The sequence below is a fragment of the Somniosus microcephalus genome, chromosome 2, assembly GCF_052327205.1.
Source record: "Somniosus microcephalus isolate GS21.2 chromosome 2, FLI_Smic_1.0, whole genome shotgun sequence".
Classification (NCBI taxonomy): domain Eukaryota; kingdom Metazoa; phylum Chordata; class Chondrichthyes; order Squaliformes; family Somniosidae; genus Somniosus; species Somniosus microcephalus.
In genome coordinates this window covers 367017482-367034171 of record NC_140988.1, presented here as the reverse complement: position 1 = coordinate 367034171, position 16690 = coordinate 367017482, and the positions used below count along the sequence as shown (strand labels likewise).

At 44.5% G+C, this 16690-nt stretch overlaps 1 protein-coding gene across 1 annotated transcript in view; it reads left to right on the top strand.

Annotated features, from left to right (window-relative positions):
* Window positions 1-9978, top strand: part of LOC147123748 (snake venom metalloproteinase BjussuMP-2-like) — a 47713-nt gene extending 37735 nt beyond the window's left edge. The window contains exons 11-14 of the mRNA XM_086004919.1: window positions 2479-2615; window positions 4280-4385; window positions 7846-7897; window positions 9132-9978. Coding sequence (XP_085861045.1) covers window positions 2479-2615; window positions 4280-4385; window positions 7846-7897; window positions 9132-9349 — 513 coding nt within the window. The 3' untranslated portion in view covers window positions 9350-9978. The remainder of the gene's footprint in view (window positions 1-2478; window positions 2616-4279; window positions 4386-7845; window positions 7898-9131) is intronic.
* The last annotated feature ends 6712 nt before the right edge of the window (window positions 9979-16690 follow it).

Sequence of the window (16690 nt, the reverse complement as noted above, 5' to 3'; positions counted from 1 at the left end):
TATATATTTTTTATCCACACTTTTGGTTTGTGCCTTTTCCTTTTTCTCTCTCCCACATGGCAGCTGTCTCTCACTCTGCCAGCGCATTTCACACTTCATCTAGAGCCATTGTTTGTTTCTTTACCTGTCCTATTACCATCTCGTCTCACCTTGAATATCTCTTAATGTCTCTTCACCTCTCAGACCTTCCCTTTCGTTCTTTCATCCCCTCCCCCATTTCCCAGCCCCCAAACTTCCTTTTTCATCCGTTCCATTTCCTGCTTTTTTCTCAGCCCTGACGAAGGGTTTCGACCTGAAACGTTAACTCTGTTTCTCTCCACGGATGTTGCCTGGCCTGCTGAGTTTTTCCAGCGTTTTCTGTTGTTATTTTGGATTTCCAGCATCCGCAGTATTTTGCTATCGCTAAAGACATAAAGCAACTATTTTCACTGAATCAAAGACTAAAAAGAGATTTAATTGAGATTTGTTTAAACAATGAAGGGCTTTGATAGGGTAGATAGAGAAAGACTATTTCCTCTAGTTGCGGAGTCAGTGGCAAGATCAGTTTAAGATTGTCTGTAAGAAATGTGCTGAGACTATTTGCCTGAACACGGGGGCCCCACAAAGATGTGTGCTGAGCCCCCTCCTCTACTCCCTCTTCACCCACGATTGTGTGGCTGTTCATGGTTCCAACACCATCATCAAGTTTGCGGATGACACCACGGTAGTAGGCCAGATCACCAACAACGATGAGTCAGCCTACAGGGAGGGGGTCCAGCATATCGTGAAGTGGTGCGCCGATAACAACCTGGCCCTTAACATCAAGAAAACCAAAGAAATCATTGTGGACTTCAGGAAGTCTAAAGGCGGAAGTCACACCCCCATCCACATCAATGGGGCTGTGGTGGAAAGGGTGGACAGCTTTAAGTTCCTCGGAGTCCACATCACGGAAGACCTCTCCTGGTCCCTCAACACCTCCTCTCTGGTGAAGAAGGCCCAGCAACGCCTATATTTCCTAAGGAGGCTGAAGGGATGTAACCTGTCACCCCTGATCCTCTCTAACTTTTACCGCTGCACAATAGAGAGCATCCTAACGAACTGTATCACAGTATGGTATGGCAGCTGTAGCTACTATGACTGGAAAGCCCTGCAGCGGGTAGTCAAAACTGCCCAACGCATCACCGGCACCCGGCTACCGACCATAGAGCACATATACCAGAAACGCTGTTTACGGAGGTCACGGTCCATCATCAAAGACCCTACCCACCCCAGCCACAGCCTGTTCGCCCTCCTGCCATCTGGGAGACGCTACAGATGCATTTGCACCCGTACGACCAGATTTAGGAACAGCTTCTTTCCCAGGGCTGTCATCCTACTGAACTCCACAAATAAACTCTAAAGCCTGCACATCTGCCAATGCACTTTATTATGGTTATGTTTATGTTAATATACTACAAGCCAAATGTATGTTGAATGTTTAAATGTCTTAATCCAAATGTACACTCTCGGGAGCCGCAAGCCTACATTTCGTTGTACTGCACTTGTGCACTAACAATGACAATAAAAGTTGATTTGATTTGATTTGATTTAGGCCTCAGCTAGAGTACTGCGTACAGTTCTGGTCACCACATTACAGGAAGGATGTGATTGCACTAGCGAGGGTACAGAGGAGATTCATGAGGATGTTGCCAGGGCTGGGGAATTTTAGCTATGAGGAAAGATTGGATAGGCTGGGGTTGTTTTCTTTGGAACAGAAGAGGCTGAGGGGAGACTTAATTGAGGTGTATAAAATTATGAGGGGCCCAGATAGAGTGGATAGGAAGGACCTACTTCCCTTAGCAGAGAGGTCAATAACCAGGGGGCATAGATTTAAAGTAATTGGTAGAAGGATTAGAGGGGAGTCGAGGAGAACTTTTTTCACCCAGAGGGTCGTGGGGGTCTGGAACTCACTGCCTGAAAGGGTGGTAGAGGCAGAAACCCTCATCACATTTAAAAAGTACTTGGATATGCACTTGAAGTGCCGTAACCGATGGACCAAGAGCTGGAAAGTGGGATTAGGCTGGAGAGCTCTTTTATGGCCGGCTCAGACACGCTGGGCCGAATGGCCTCCTTCTGTGCCGTAAATGTCTCTGGTTCTATGAGATGGGTTAAGAGAAATTTATTTGCACCGACGATTGTGGGAGCATGGAATGTTTTTCCACAGGGAGAGAATGAAGCAGAAACTATTGCGTCTTTCAAGAGAAAAGTAAATAGGTATTTGAAGCAGCGGAAGGCACAGGCCTAAGGGGAGCGAGCGGGACAATGGCATTAGTTTTGGACTGCTCTAGTGAAGAGTCTGAATGAGCTGAATGCCTTTCTTCTGTGCTGTAAACCTCTATGGTTCTATAGATGAAAGCACAGTGTACAAAAAGATTTATGCATTCATACCAAGGTGTGGATGCTGTTGTATGGCTCATGAGGTACCACGCTAATGAACTCCTTTTTTTGGTGCATTTGCAGGATACACGGGATGGTACCAGGAAGGTGGCTAACTATATTGCTCATGAGATAGGTCACAATCTGGGAATGTATCACGATCAACCCACTTGTCACTGCCCTGTCACCTCTGGGAAGTGCTTACTGGCAATATCAACTGTGTAAGGACAATTAACATTTACCTCATTCCATTTAATGAGCTTTTGAATGTCAGGTAGCTGGCTTGACACTTTACATTATGGTCATTAAAGGAACGTTGCCTTCCTAAAAATTTTTTTTAATGTCTTCTTTGTAAACTTTACTCGTAAACACATTGGGAGTCATTTTAACTTTGGGCGAAAGTGTAAAATGGGCGATATGAAATAATCCGCCCATTTGTACACTTCTCCCGATTCCCGTTTCCATTGACTTCAACGATATTGACTGCCACTGACTATCGGCCACAGGTAAAATTGCCCCTATCGTGTGGCGAAATGTGTGCTGGTGTAGCACCTTGTCACATTGCCGAGATGCCTCAAAACTCTTCGCGCGGCGAGGTATCCTTTGAAGTGCAGTGACCAATGTTTATGTAAGCGACTGTGACCACCATTCAGTGATGGCAAAAATAGCACCAAAAACAGACCATCACTTGATTGGCACATGTTGTCATCGTGATGACAATGATGCCCGGCACAATTGGCTCATTTCCATTTCAACCAAAAAAAAACACTTGTCCAAAACTGTAAAGAACCCAAGTGTAGATGGGAGAAGGACCTACCCTCTTGAAGTGGCAGGAGCACCGTATATATCTCATGTAAGAGATGAAGATAGTTTTAGTGATCCTTTCTTCCCCCAAGCACTTTGCACCTTCACTCTCAGCAGGGCAGAGGCTTCGGTGGGCCAGAATGGCAATCCATTGGAGACCCTGTAGGTTAAGATTCTTTTCGATTCTCATTTCCATTGAGATGGCATGCACACAGCAGACAGGGCCTTAGTTCTAATACCTCATCAGCTGGTGGCACTGCCAATGATCCGGCACTCCCTCAGTACTGCTCTGGCGTGTTAGCCTCTGCTATAAGGTGAAGCCCTAGTGTGTGATTAAAACCCAATGAGACTGCTATCAATCAGGCCAAACCGACGAAAAAATTCTCCTCACCTTTTCCGTGGTTCTTTTGCCAATTACCTTAATTCTGTGTCCTCTGGTTACTGACCCTCCGGCCAATGGAAACAATCAAAAGCCCTTCATGATTTTGAGCGCCTCTATTAAATATCCCATCCCTATCTCTGTAATCTCCTTCAGCCCCACAACCCCCCCGAGATATCTGCGCTCCTCTAATTCTACCCTCTTGAGCATCCCTGATTATAACCGCTCAACTATTGGTGGCTGTGCCTTCTGTTGCCTAGGCCCTAAGCTCTGGAATTCCCTGCCTAAACCTCTCTGCCTCGCCACCTCTCTTTACTCCTTTAAAATGCTCCTTAAAACCTACCTCTTTGACCAAGCTTTGGGTCACCTGCCCTAATTTCTCCTTATGTGGCTCAGTGTCAAATTTTTTGTCTTTTAATACTCCTGTGAAGTGCCTTGGGATGTTTTACTACGTTAAAGGCGCTATATAAATACAAGTTGTTGTTGTTAATCTTCTCTGCACTAAGGAGAACAATCCCAGCTTCTCTAATCTCTCCACATAACTGAAGTCCCTCATCCCTGGTACCATTCTGGTGAATCTCCTCTGCACACTCTCCAATAATGATAAAAGATTTATGCAAGCTCTGTTTATTTTCATTTGTTTACTGTCTTAGTTTCCCTAAAATAATTTTTTTTCTAAAAACATGCTTGCTTTTCCCGCAGGTGGGTGATGAATCCGATATTCAGTGACTGCAGTAAAGAATTCCTCAACCAGTTCTTGAAACAGCATGACATCCGCTGTTTAATGGATCAACCAGATATCTCCATGGTGAGTGAGGATATCTCAGATTGATTCAACAAAAATAAATCCCACTCAGATAACCAGTTCCACCTTATTTGGCAAGGCAGGCAATTGGGAATGGTCTTAGATAATTCTATCTCCAGTTTAACTTTCCCTCTGCTGACTCCTCTGTCTCTGCCAGTATAGCAGCTATTGTTATTTTCGTTGGCATGGAAGATTTTCCAACTCGCTCTTGCCCTCCTTCAGATCTGATGCCATGTCTTGGCCCAATCCTGCCTGTCATTCTATATCCCTTGTTAAATCTCAGCCTCCGGGGCCAACTACATATCTGCTCGAAAATTTGCTTTTAGTGTTTCTAAATGTGACTTTATTTGAAGCATCAACAGCTGTCTCCCTTCCCTATCCATTTTTTTAATTATTCATTCACGGAAGATGGGCGTCACTGGGAAGGCCAGCATTTATTGCCCATCCCTAATTGCCCTTGAGAAGGTGGTGGTGAGTCGTCACAGTTGATAACACAGTGGCTTGCTAGGCCATTTCAGAGGGGAGTTAAGAGTCACAACATTGCTGTGGGCCTGGAGTCACATATAGGCCAGACCGGGTAAGGGCGGCAGATTTCCTTCCCTAAAGGACATTAGTGAAGCAGATGAGTTTTTACGACAATCCGGTAGATATATGGTCACCGTTACAGGTACTAGCTTTCTTTTAAATTCCAGATTTATTTAATTAATTGAATTTAAATTCCCCAGCTGCCATGGTGGGATTTGAATCCACGTCTCTGTATTGATTTCTATGTGGGTTCAATGACGACACATTGAAGAAAGAGAATGTCTTTTAATCTAACGTTTGTTCATCTAAGTTAACAGCATTACAGGAGACACCATGTTAGAGATCCATCTAAAACAAAACTAAAACTAAACTCTGCCTCTCTCACATGCCCTCTGCTGGTAAGGCATAAATAATCAAACAGGCAAATATGCTGGTAAGGCATCATAATCAAACAGGCAAATACCATCACTATTTGCTGATATCATTACAGTCTCCAAATCATTAGTCCAGGCCTCTGGATAACATAACCACTATGCTACTGTAGGAATTATTAGCGGGGATGGGGTTATTGTCTCTGGCCAGTCAGAAGCCTCTGAGCTGCTCCAGGGACCCCCGTGCGGTTTCGAAGCGCTCCCCTTTTCCTGGTTCTGACCACCGGACTTATTCAGTAGCGATGTAGACAGAAAAACGTGACTCGTGGTTGGGTGCAAAACAGACCAGTATTTATTGAAACAAAAAGAAAGAAACAATTTAAAAATAATCGATACAACACACCTATGCCTGGTACAGCACTTTTGCTTAACACAGTTCACTTATCGTTTACTACAGCACTCTTTTGCTTAGTACAACACTGTTACTTAAATACAGCACTTTTAATACAGCTACGTAGTGTCCACTACAGCACTCTTCTGCTTAGTGCAACACTGTTACTTAAATACAGCACTTTACTTCTCACAGTACACTTTAGTGTCTACTACAGCACTCTTTTGCTTAGTACAACACTGTTACTTAATAGGGGAGGAGAAAACGGACACAACGAGGGAAAATTGACTAAAATTACAGTTTAACAAGATTCCCCTTAATTCCCACCCCTTAATACCTATTCTAAGTTGCCTTGTGATGGGCCAGAAAATGTATGCTCACCAGTGAAATGCCTGCTCCGTGCCCTTGCGGTCTTAGATTCTTCACCACCCTGAAAATAGAAATACCCCAGTGTTTAAAAGTAACTGCTGGTATTCCATGCCCTTGGGCAGGCTCCTGAATAGTAGATGGGGCACGGAGGTGAGGCTGCAGAGAGAGAGAGAGAGAGATGGCTTCTTGCGAAGCTATCTTAAAGCTATCAAAATCTTCCCGCACAAATCCGGATGTATCTGGGCTAAACAAAAGGGATCCAAACTGTCCCCATTGACTGTGATGGGTTTTGGATGAATTACCCATTTCCCTTGTGATGGGTTTTTGAATGTATGATGGGTTTTTGAATGTATCCCCATTCATCATGATGGATTTGAATAGAGCTGTCTTGGTTTGAAAAAAACATGTCTATTTCCTTAATTGCTGAGTAAACAGCCCTTGGATGTTAGTGTAAACAATCTGATTGTCCTGTGGTCACGCCCAACCGCAATTGATTGGCAGTCTCAAGTGGTTAATCCTTTGTGTCAACATTGTAGACTCTCCGTAAACAAACATCGATTGTCCTGCAGGGAAACTCCCTGAACTGCCTTTGATTGACAGTTTACTTCAGGGGCTGTTTTTTTTTTCTAAATCCTTTGTCAGCCATCTTTGATTTTCCCTTTTCATATGCACACAGACTGTGTGGTGTCTTCTGCCATGAGGTCAGACAGCCACCTTTGGTTATCCTTTTTCACAGACACACACAGGTTGCCTTTCAAGTCCTTTTTGTCAGCCCATGCTTTGAACAGAGACTGTCTTTTGTCTTCTGCCACGAGGTCTGACGGCCATTTTGATCCCTGGATTTTTAAAGGTATATTCTACCCAGGTATTCTTTAATCAAAAATCAATCTTCGGAACGGTAGAAAATTTCAAAATTATTGCGAAATCCTACACTACAGTTCCCTTGTTCCTGGCAGCAGATAGTCCTTTGGGTCTCTTCCCAAAGTGTCTAACTTTAGTAAACCCTCCTTTCTATCCTGACAGTGCAGTCGATAGTTCTGCTAAAGGGAAAGCTGACCATTTTATTCCCCCAACTCCATTCACACTGACCTTGGTAAAGACCCTCCACTGCTGCATTCCATTGGATCATTAGGATTGGAATCATTTGCTCTGATGAGTCTGCTGCATCCCAGATTCCAGGAAGACCTCCGGTCCAAATGGCCCCTTGGGTTAAGATATATGTCCTACACACCTGTACTGTTCTATTTCTTCAATCTCTTTCACTTCCCGTCCACCTTTTCGGAAACATGCCTGTGTTCACCTGTACCTTTCACTCTTCAAACCCCTGCCCTATTCCCTTTACTTTTTAAAAAGTATGGAAGCTGCTATTAACTCTCAAATTATCCATCGCCTTGAAGGCTCTGGCCTAATCCATCATTGACAGTATGGTTTCTGGCATGGCCATTTTACTGGTGGACTTGTTCCCTATATTGGAACTCTGATCTTGTGGTCAATCATCGGCCATTGACTTACCTCTCCAAGGGCTTGGTACCATGAACTTCAAAACGAGTTTCCACCAATGGTCTCCCACCAAACCTGTTCTAATTTCCTCTGAAATGGCTCTTTGGTGAAGTAGTTGAGGCTCATCCTCTGACCCTTCATTAACTCAGCGGTTCGCCAGAGTCTGCTCTCTCCCCCACTCTGATCAGCCGCGGTACCCTGTCTGAGCTTCCCCATCCCAGCCTAAAGGCTGCGTCCCTGGATGTGAGTTTATTTTGAGACAGTGACGGCACCAAAGGTAACTGGTTTCATTGTTTTGTTTTCTCAGAATATCACAGTCTCCTTAGTAAATGATGATACCTCGAAGAACTATAAAATTGGTAAGTACATGTCTGGGTAACAAGGGGGCAGAAAATGAGCATGATCACCAGATAGAGTAAATAAGAAGAAACATGTTTCCACTGGCAGGAGGGTTGGTAACCAGAGGACACAGAACCAGAGGGGTGATAAAGAGAATTCTTTGTAAGGCAGCGAGTTGTTATGATCTGGAATGCATTGCTTGAAAGGGCGGTGGAAGTAGATTCAATAGTAAATTGCAAAGGGCAACTGGAGATATGCTTGAAAAGGAAAAATATAAGGGCTATGGGAGAAGAGCAACGAAGTGGCACAGAACTGGCACAGCCACGATGGGCCGAATGACCTCCTTCTGTGCTGTATGATTCTATGAAGAACAAAGGGGGAAGGTAGAAGACTTTTTGCCCTCACACTAAAGATTATTAGGACATGGAATATTTTCCCACACGAAGCTATTCGGGCAGAGCTTGGAACATCATTTAAACTGGAAGTGGATTAGTATTTGAGAAGAACATAAAAGGATAGAAAGGGCAATGAAATGGGATTAGATACAGTTAAAAAGCTAGAACCAGCTCAGACAGGATAGGCCAAATGGCCGCCTTCTAGGCTGTAATTTCTGCGATTGTATTAGGTAAATTCACCAATCATACACTTCCAGTGGGGAGCCACCCCTTTAAGGGAGTGCGGATTGGAGAGAGGACTACACTACTGTAGAGTTGATGCTCCTTTCGAGGGAGGCTGTCCACTCAGAGTGCAGGATCGGCGAATTTACCCTCGTAGGAACTAACCATTTCTCTGTTCCTTCACACTTGGGTTTCATTTTTAGTGTCATCAAGTCTAGTTAGTTAAAATAGTGAGTAGGCGAGACGTACAGACTAAGAAGGTCCCACAGTCAATATGTGTTATGTGCTGAGTTAGCTGTTTTCAGTTGGAGTAACTAGTAAGAGCATTGCTATTGGCCTTAGGCTGAGGATAGAGAAAATCAGCTCGGGTTGGTTGTAATGCTCTCCTATTGTCAACACCCGCCGTCTAGATCATGCATCACGTGGAGGAGGCCAGTTGTCCTTGGAACCTTAGCAGGAAGTGCCTTCAAGGGCAGAGGGAGGGCAGATGGAAAAGTGGCAGAAAAAGAAAGTGTCGGGGTTGGGAAATAGAATTTTTCATTTTGGCAACACATGGAAATCAGGAGCATAGATTATTTTCTGCGGAATGGATGCTGAATGTCTTCTTGACATCCATTTTTCTTGTTCCCAATGATAGGTGCTGTCGTCTCTGCATCGTTGCTCTTCCTCATTATTGCTGGACTTCTGATGGTAGTTTTGCTGAAGAAAGGGACAAAAAGCAATGTTGGGAGCAGATATTACACTTCCGAAAATCTCCTTCAGCAAAGCACTGTCGAATTAAACGAGTGCGAGCGAGGTAAAGAGAAATCTTCCACGTCGCCCCTCCAAAGCAAGCAGCTAGCTCCACGGAGCTAATTGAAGGGGCTCTCGCCTTCATGTTCTCAGGACCGGCCGTTTGTTCCCGCCCATTTTGGCTTCGGAAAACGGAAAGAAGATCGGCGTCATTCACTACACAACGATGTCGGAAACAAGTGACGCAAAGGCAAGATTTCTGCAATCACGTTCTGGACGTCTTCCCAGTGGGAAGGAACACCGGGCGGGGTGTATGATGGGCCCCTGATCTGCTACCGCCAACCGTTAAAATCAGCCCTCAAGTGTCTCAAGATTTGCCAAAGATATTTTTTGATGAAGACTTTGCTGCTTTAAAGACTCCCAACAAAGTGGAGAGACAAAAGCCAGAGTGAGCATACTTAAAACTCACGCCAACTTTGTTGTTAATATTAGTGAAGGTAAGAATTTCAGATAGGAACCTAGGATGTAGCTTAGCCACAGTGAAACTTGAACGATCTCCAACAAATGTGAACACTTATTTAACCAGAATTATTACTGCAGGGCAGTAAGAGGGACAGAGTTGTACATATCCTCCCTTCTTCTTAGGCAGTCCCTCAGAACCGAGGATGACTTGCTTCCACACTAAAAATGAGTTCTCAGGTGAATGATGAGTCCAATGCGGGACCTACAGTCTCTGTCACAGGTGGGGCAGACAGTGGTTGAAAGGGCGGGTGGGTGGGGTGCTTGGGTTGACATGCTGTTTGCGCTTGGCTTCCACTTGCTCTCAGCGAAGAGACTCGAGGTGTTTGGCGCCTTCCCGGATGCTTCTCCTCCACTTTGTGCGGTCTTGGACCAGAGATTCCCAGGTGTCAGTGGGGATGTTGCACTTTTTCATGGCGGCTTTGAGGTGTCCTTGAAGCATTTCCTCTGCCCACCTGGGGCTCTCTTGCCGTGCTGGAGCTCTGAGTAGAGCGCTTGTTTTGGGAGTCTCGTATCGGGCATGCGGACAATGTGACCCGTCCATCGGAGCTGATCGAGCGTGGTCAAAGCTTCGATGCTGGGGATGTTGGCCTGAGCGAGAACACTGACGTTGGTGCGCCTATGCTGCCAATGGATTTGCAGGATCTTGCGGAAGCAGCGTTGGTGGTACCTCTCCAGTGCTTTGAGGTGCCTGCTGTACATGGTCCATGTCTCTGAGGCATACAGCAGGGCGGGTATCACTACTGCTCTGTGGTCCTGGCCTTCAAACACTCTCTTTCTCAGGCGGCCGAAGGCTGCACTGGCACACTGAAGGCGGTGTTGGACTTCGTCGTCGATGTCTGCCCTTGTTGACAGTAGGCTCCCAAGGTATGGAAAGTGGTCCACGTTGTCCAAGGCCTTGTCGAGGTCGAACTCCAAACCATCGTCAACACCTTCACCGAAGCGCACGAGAGCATGGGCCTTACACTAAACATCCGTAAGAGAAAGGTCCTCTACTACCAACCTGCCCCCGCCACACAGTACTGCCCCCCCGATTATCATATCCTCTATCCACAAATAAACACACTCACGCTGCATTCCTTTGCGCATTGCCTTTTGGCAGGTGTAACCAACGTTCCCTCTGAGCTGCGCGGGTGCGCAGGCCGCGCTGCAATTGGGAGGACCCGCGTAGGCCGCTCACAAGCTGGAAGTGATACCGCGCATGCGCGGCCGTGCAGCATATTTAAAGCGACTGCGTGCGAAAAAAATTAGAGGGATCATTGGTGTTATCCCTTTTAAAATAAATGGGTTCGCCGTACCAAAAGTGGCTAAAAAAAAACAGCCAATGCTTTTCGTTCTGATGAAAGGTTCCACACCCGAAACATCGACTCAATTCTATTCTCCTCACAGTTGCTGCCCGACCTCCTGAGTGTCTCCAGCATTTTCTGTGTTTCTTTCCGATTTCCAGCATCAGCTGTATTCATATTCCCAAAGTAATGTGCACAGAAATGTAACAAAATCACGTTAAAACATTCAAACCTCAACTTATCTTGCCTCGGTTGAGTCAGCATATCCAGTCTAGCTGTACTCCGCCAACTTGGTGGTGATGTGATAACGACCAGCTATTCTGTTTTTAATGGTGTTGGTTGAGGGTTGAACATTGGCCAGGGTACAAGGGAGAGCTCCCCTGCTCTTCTTCAAAATAGTGCCATGGGATCTCTTACGTCCATCTGAGAGAGCAGACAAAACCTCGTTTTAATATCTCATCTGAAAGACGGCACCTCTGACAATGCAGGGCTTCCTCAGTACTGCGCTGGGAGTATCAGCCTAGATTTTTGTGCTCAAGTCTCATGGAGTGGGGCTTAGAACCCACAACCTTCTGACCCAGAGGCGAGAGTGCTACCCACTGAGCCACGGCTGACACCACGACTGTTGAATCAACCTCATCAAATTCATGATCTGCCCTGCTATTGTAAATCTGAATAATTATTATTCATCTATAATATTTGCTTCTGTTTCTTCTGACTTGTGTTAGAAAGTCAGAAGCTTTGACCTGCAAAATGTGAAATGTTGTCATCTGTGAAATAAACCTTTTTGTATGCTAGCGAAAGGCGTGATTTATTCCTGTATATTTTATCGAAGACAAAGAGTGTAGCTTTTTAAAAAAATATATTAATTCTCGGGATGTGGGCTCGCTGATTGTTAGCTTGTTATTATTTAAGAAAGGTGAGAGAAAGAAACCAGGAAATTATAGACCTGTTAGCCTAACATCTGTTGTGGGGAAGTTATTGGAACCTATAATTAAGGACAGTGATTAAGCGCCTAGAGAAATTTGAGCTGATTAGAGAGAGCCAATATGGATTTGTAAAGGGTAGGTCATGCCTAACGGACCTAACTGAATTTTTTGAGGAAGTTACTAAAGTACAGGAAACTTTTTTTTATCTGGCACGGACGGGACCGATGTGGTGCCGGTTCATCAAAAATTCCGGTTAACCGAACGCTATAGTAAAAGATAGGGAGAGCTGAGAGCTCCGTATAAAGCAACAAACCCTGTTGCTTCTTCAGAACAATGGGCACAAGTTGCAAGCATCTCTGTAGCTTAGCAACAGCTGCAGCCACACCCTTGCACAGCAAAAAATGGAGTAAAAAAAGTAATAAAAGTTACCTGAACCTACTCCTGAATTTTGCCGGTCAACTGAGATTTCCGGTTATTTAGGTGCCGGTAAATCGAAAGTTTCCTGTAGTAGACAAGGGAATGTCTATGGATGTAGTTTATATGGACTTCCAGAAGGCATTCGATAAGGTTCCACATGAGACTGTTAGCTGAAATTAAAGCTCATGGAATTGAAGGCATAATATAGGAGATTCATTAAGCGGTAGTAGACAGAGAGTAGGGATATGTACTCGAATTGGAAGGAAGTGACGAGTGGTGTCCCACAAGGATCTGTGCCGGGGACTCAACTATTCAGTATATTTATTAATGACCTAGATAATAGCGAGCCAAAATATCCAAGTTTGCTGATGACAAAGATTGGTGGCATAGTAAGCAGTGTAGACTGGAGCATAATATTACAAAGAGGCATGTAAGTGAGTGGGTGAAACTGTGCCAGATGGACTTCAATGCAGGTAAGTGTGGGGTCATCCATTTTGGACCACAAAAGGATAGATCCCAGTGACGTAATAAAACTCACTACGCACTTGGTTTGAGTATAAACCAAGGCTTTAAACAACTTGTTTCAGAACATGGAAGTCTAGTTGTATTTCACTAGCTCCTTGTCTTACAAAATGTCCCTGGGAAGCTGGGGCACACACCCGAGTATTTATACTCCTTGGACGGCGCCACCAGCTGGCCGTCCAGCATTATTTCATAAGTAGTTGATTGATGATGAGATTTATAACACCCAGTATTATTTAAATGGTGAAAAGCTAGGAACAGTGGGGGTCCAGAGAGACTTAGGGGTCCATGTACACAGTTCACTAAAATGTAGTGGTCAGCTATAAAGAATAATCAAAAAGGCCAATGGAATGTTAGTCTTTATAACTAGAGGGCTAGAATGTACAGTGGAGGAAGTTTTGCTTCAGCTATACAAAGCCCTGGTTAGAACACATCTGGAGCACTGTGTACAGTTCTGGGCACCGCATCTTAGAAAGGGTATACTGGCCTTGGAAGGAGTGCAGCGCAGATTCACCAGAATGTTGTCAGGGCTCCAAGGGTTAGATTATGAGGAGAGATTATATAAAATCAGAGCTAGGCCATTAAGGAGAAAAGTTAGGAAACACTTCATCACACAAAGGGTGGTAGAAGTGTGGAACCCTCTGCCACAAAAAACAGGAGATACTAGCTCAATTAATAATTTAAAATCTGGGATCGATAGATTTTTGTTAGGTAAGGTATGAAGGTATATGGAGCCAAGGTGGGTGGTGGAGTTAAGATACAGATTAGCCATGATCTCATTGAATGGCGAGACAGGCTCGAGTGGCTGAACGGCCTACTTCTGTTCTTATGTTCCTGGGACTTGAGAGCTGGCATCACAGTACATAATATTTCCCATGGAGACAAACGATACCCCAACACCATCCCAGTTACAACTGAGCAATTGCTAGGCCACTTCAGAGGGCAGTTAGGAGCCAACCAGTGTAGGTCAGCGAGCACGGAGGCTGGGTCGGGGGGTACTTCCCGTGTACCAACCCCAGTGTCTCATGCAAACATGCATCAGTTTCTTATTAGAGCTCAGTGTTCTGGTCTCACTCACCTTTCCTCAAAACCCATTCGCACTCATTGTCAACTAGGCGTTACAAATCATAGAATCAGAAATTTACAGCACAGAGGAGGCTATTCAGCCCACCGCATCTGTGCTGGCCGAAAGAAGCATAGAAAAATAGGAGCAGGAGTAGACCATTTGGCCCTTCGAGCCTGCTCTGCCATTCAATATGATCATGGCTGATCCTCTATCTCAATACCATATTCCCGCTCTCTCCCCATACCCCTTGATGCCTTTTGTGTCTAGAAAACTATCTATCTCCTTCTTAAATATATTCAGTGACTTGGCCTCCACAGCCCTCTGTGGTAGAGAACTCCACAGGTTCACCACCCTCTGAGTGAAGAAATTTCTCCTCATCTCAGTCCTAAATGTCCTACCCTGTATCCTGAGACTGTGACCACTCATTCGAGAGCCCCCAGCCAGGGGAAACATCCTCCCTGCATCCAGTCTGTCTAGCCCTGTCAGAATTTTTATATGTTTTGATGAGATCCCCTCTCATTCTTCTAAACTCTAGCGAATACAGGCCTAGTCGACCCAATCTCTCTTCATACGACAGTCCTGCCATCCCAGGAATCAGTCTGGTGAATCTTCGCTGCACTCCCTCTATGGCAAGTGCATCCTTTCTTAGGTAAGGAGACTAAAACTGCACACAGCACTCCAGGTGTGGTCTCACCAAGACCCTGTATAACTGTAGTAAGACATCCTTGCTCCTGTACTCAAATCCTTTTACAATGAAGGCCAACATACCATTTGCCTTCCTAACTGCTTGCTGCACCTGCATGTTTGCTTTAGTGACTGGTGTACAAGGACACCCAGGTCCCTTTGCACATCAACATTTCCCAATCTATCACCATTTAAATAATACTCTACCTTTCTGTTTTTCCTACCGAAGTGGATAACTTCACATTTATCCACGTTATACTGCATCTGCCATGTATTTGCCCACTCACTCAACTTGTCTAAATCACCTTGAAGCCTCTTTGCATCTCCTCACAACTCACAATCCCACCTAGTTTTGTGTCATCAGCAAACTTGGAAATATTACATTTGGTTCCCTCATCCAAATCATTCATGTGTATTCTGAATAGCTGGGGCCCAAGCACTGATCCCTGTGATACCCCACTAGTCACCGCCTGCCACCCTGAAAAAGACCCATTTATTCCTACTCTCTGTTTCCTGTCTGTTAACCAATTTTCAATCCATGCCAGTATATTACCCCTAATCCCATGTGCTTTCATATTGCACACTAACCTCTTATGTGGGACTTTATCAAAGACCTTCTGAAAATCCAAATACACCACATCCACTGGTTCTCCCTTATCTATTCTACTAGTTACATCTTCAAAAAAACTCCAGTAGGTTTGTCAAACACAATTTCCCTTTCATAAATCCATGTTGACTTTGTCTAATCTTGTTGATATTTTCTAAGTGTCTTGTTATCACATCCTTTATAATAGACTCTTGATTTTTCCCTACTACTGATGTTAGGCTAACCGGTCTGTAATTTCCTGTTTTCTCTCTCTCCTTTTTTAAATAGTGGGGTTACATTTGCCACCCTCCAATCTGCAGGAACTGTTCCATAATCTATAGAATTTTGGAAGATGACAACCAATGCATCCATTATTTCCATGGCGACCTCTTTTAGTACTCTGGGATGCAGATTATCAGGCCCTGGGGATTTATTGGCTTTCAGTCCCATTAATTTCTCCAGCACTATTTTTTTTACTAATATTAATTTCCTTTAAGTCCTCCTTCTCCCTAGACCCTTTTAACATTCCTGGGAAGTTATTTGTGTCTCCGTCTGTTGAGACAGGACCAAAGTACTTGTTTGATTGCTCCTCCATTTCCTTGTTCCTCATTATAAATTCTCCTGTTTCTGGTCTTGGTCCTTTTTTGCTGAACATTAAACTGCGCCCAGCCCTCAGGCTTGCTACTTTTTCTGGCAACTTTATATGACTCTTCTTTGGATCCAATAGTATCCTTAATTTCTTTTGTTAGCCATGGTTGGGCCGCTTTTCCTTTAGTGTTTTTGTGCCAGAAAGGAATGTGTAGCTGTTGCAATTCATGCATTCGTTTCTTAAATGTTAATCATTGCCTATCCACCGTCATGCCTTTTAATGAAGCTCCCCAATCTATCATAGCCAACTCACTCCTCATACCTTCGTAGTTTCCTTTGTTTAGATTTAGGACCCTAGTTTCGGATTGGACTTCTTCACTTTCCATCTTAATGAAGAATTCTATCATGTTATGGTCACTCTTCCCTAAAGGACCCCGCACAACAAGGTTATTAATTAACCCCTTCTCATTGCACAATACCCAACGAGGTTAGCCTGTTCCCTAGTTGGCCCCTCAACGTACTGATCTAAAAAACCATCTTGTACACACTCCACAAATTCATCCTCCACAGTATTATTGCTAATTTGGTTTGGCCAGTCTATATGTCGATTAAAGTCACCCATGATTACTGTAGTACCCTTGTTACATGCATCTATAATTTCCTGTTTGATGCCAACTCCTACATTACCACAATATAATTGCAAAATACTGCGGATGCTGGAAATCTGAAATAACAGAAAATGCTGGAAATACTCAGCAGGCCAGGCAGCATCCGTGGAGAGAGAAACAGAGTTAACGTTTCAGGTCTGGGACCCTTCATCAGAACTGGAAAAAACTGGAGATGTAACAGATATTAAGCAGGTGCAGA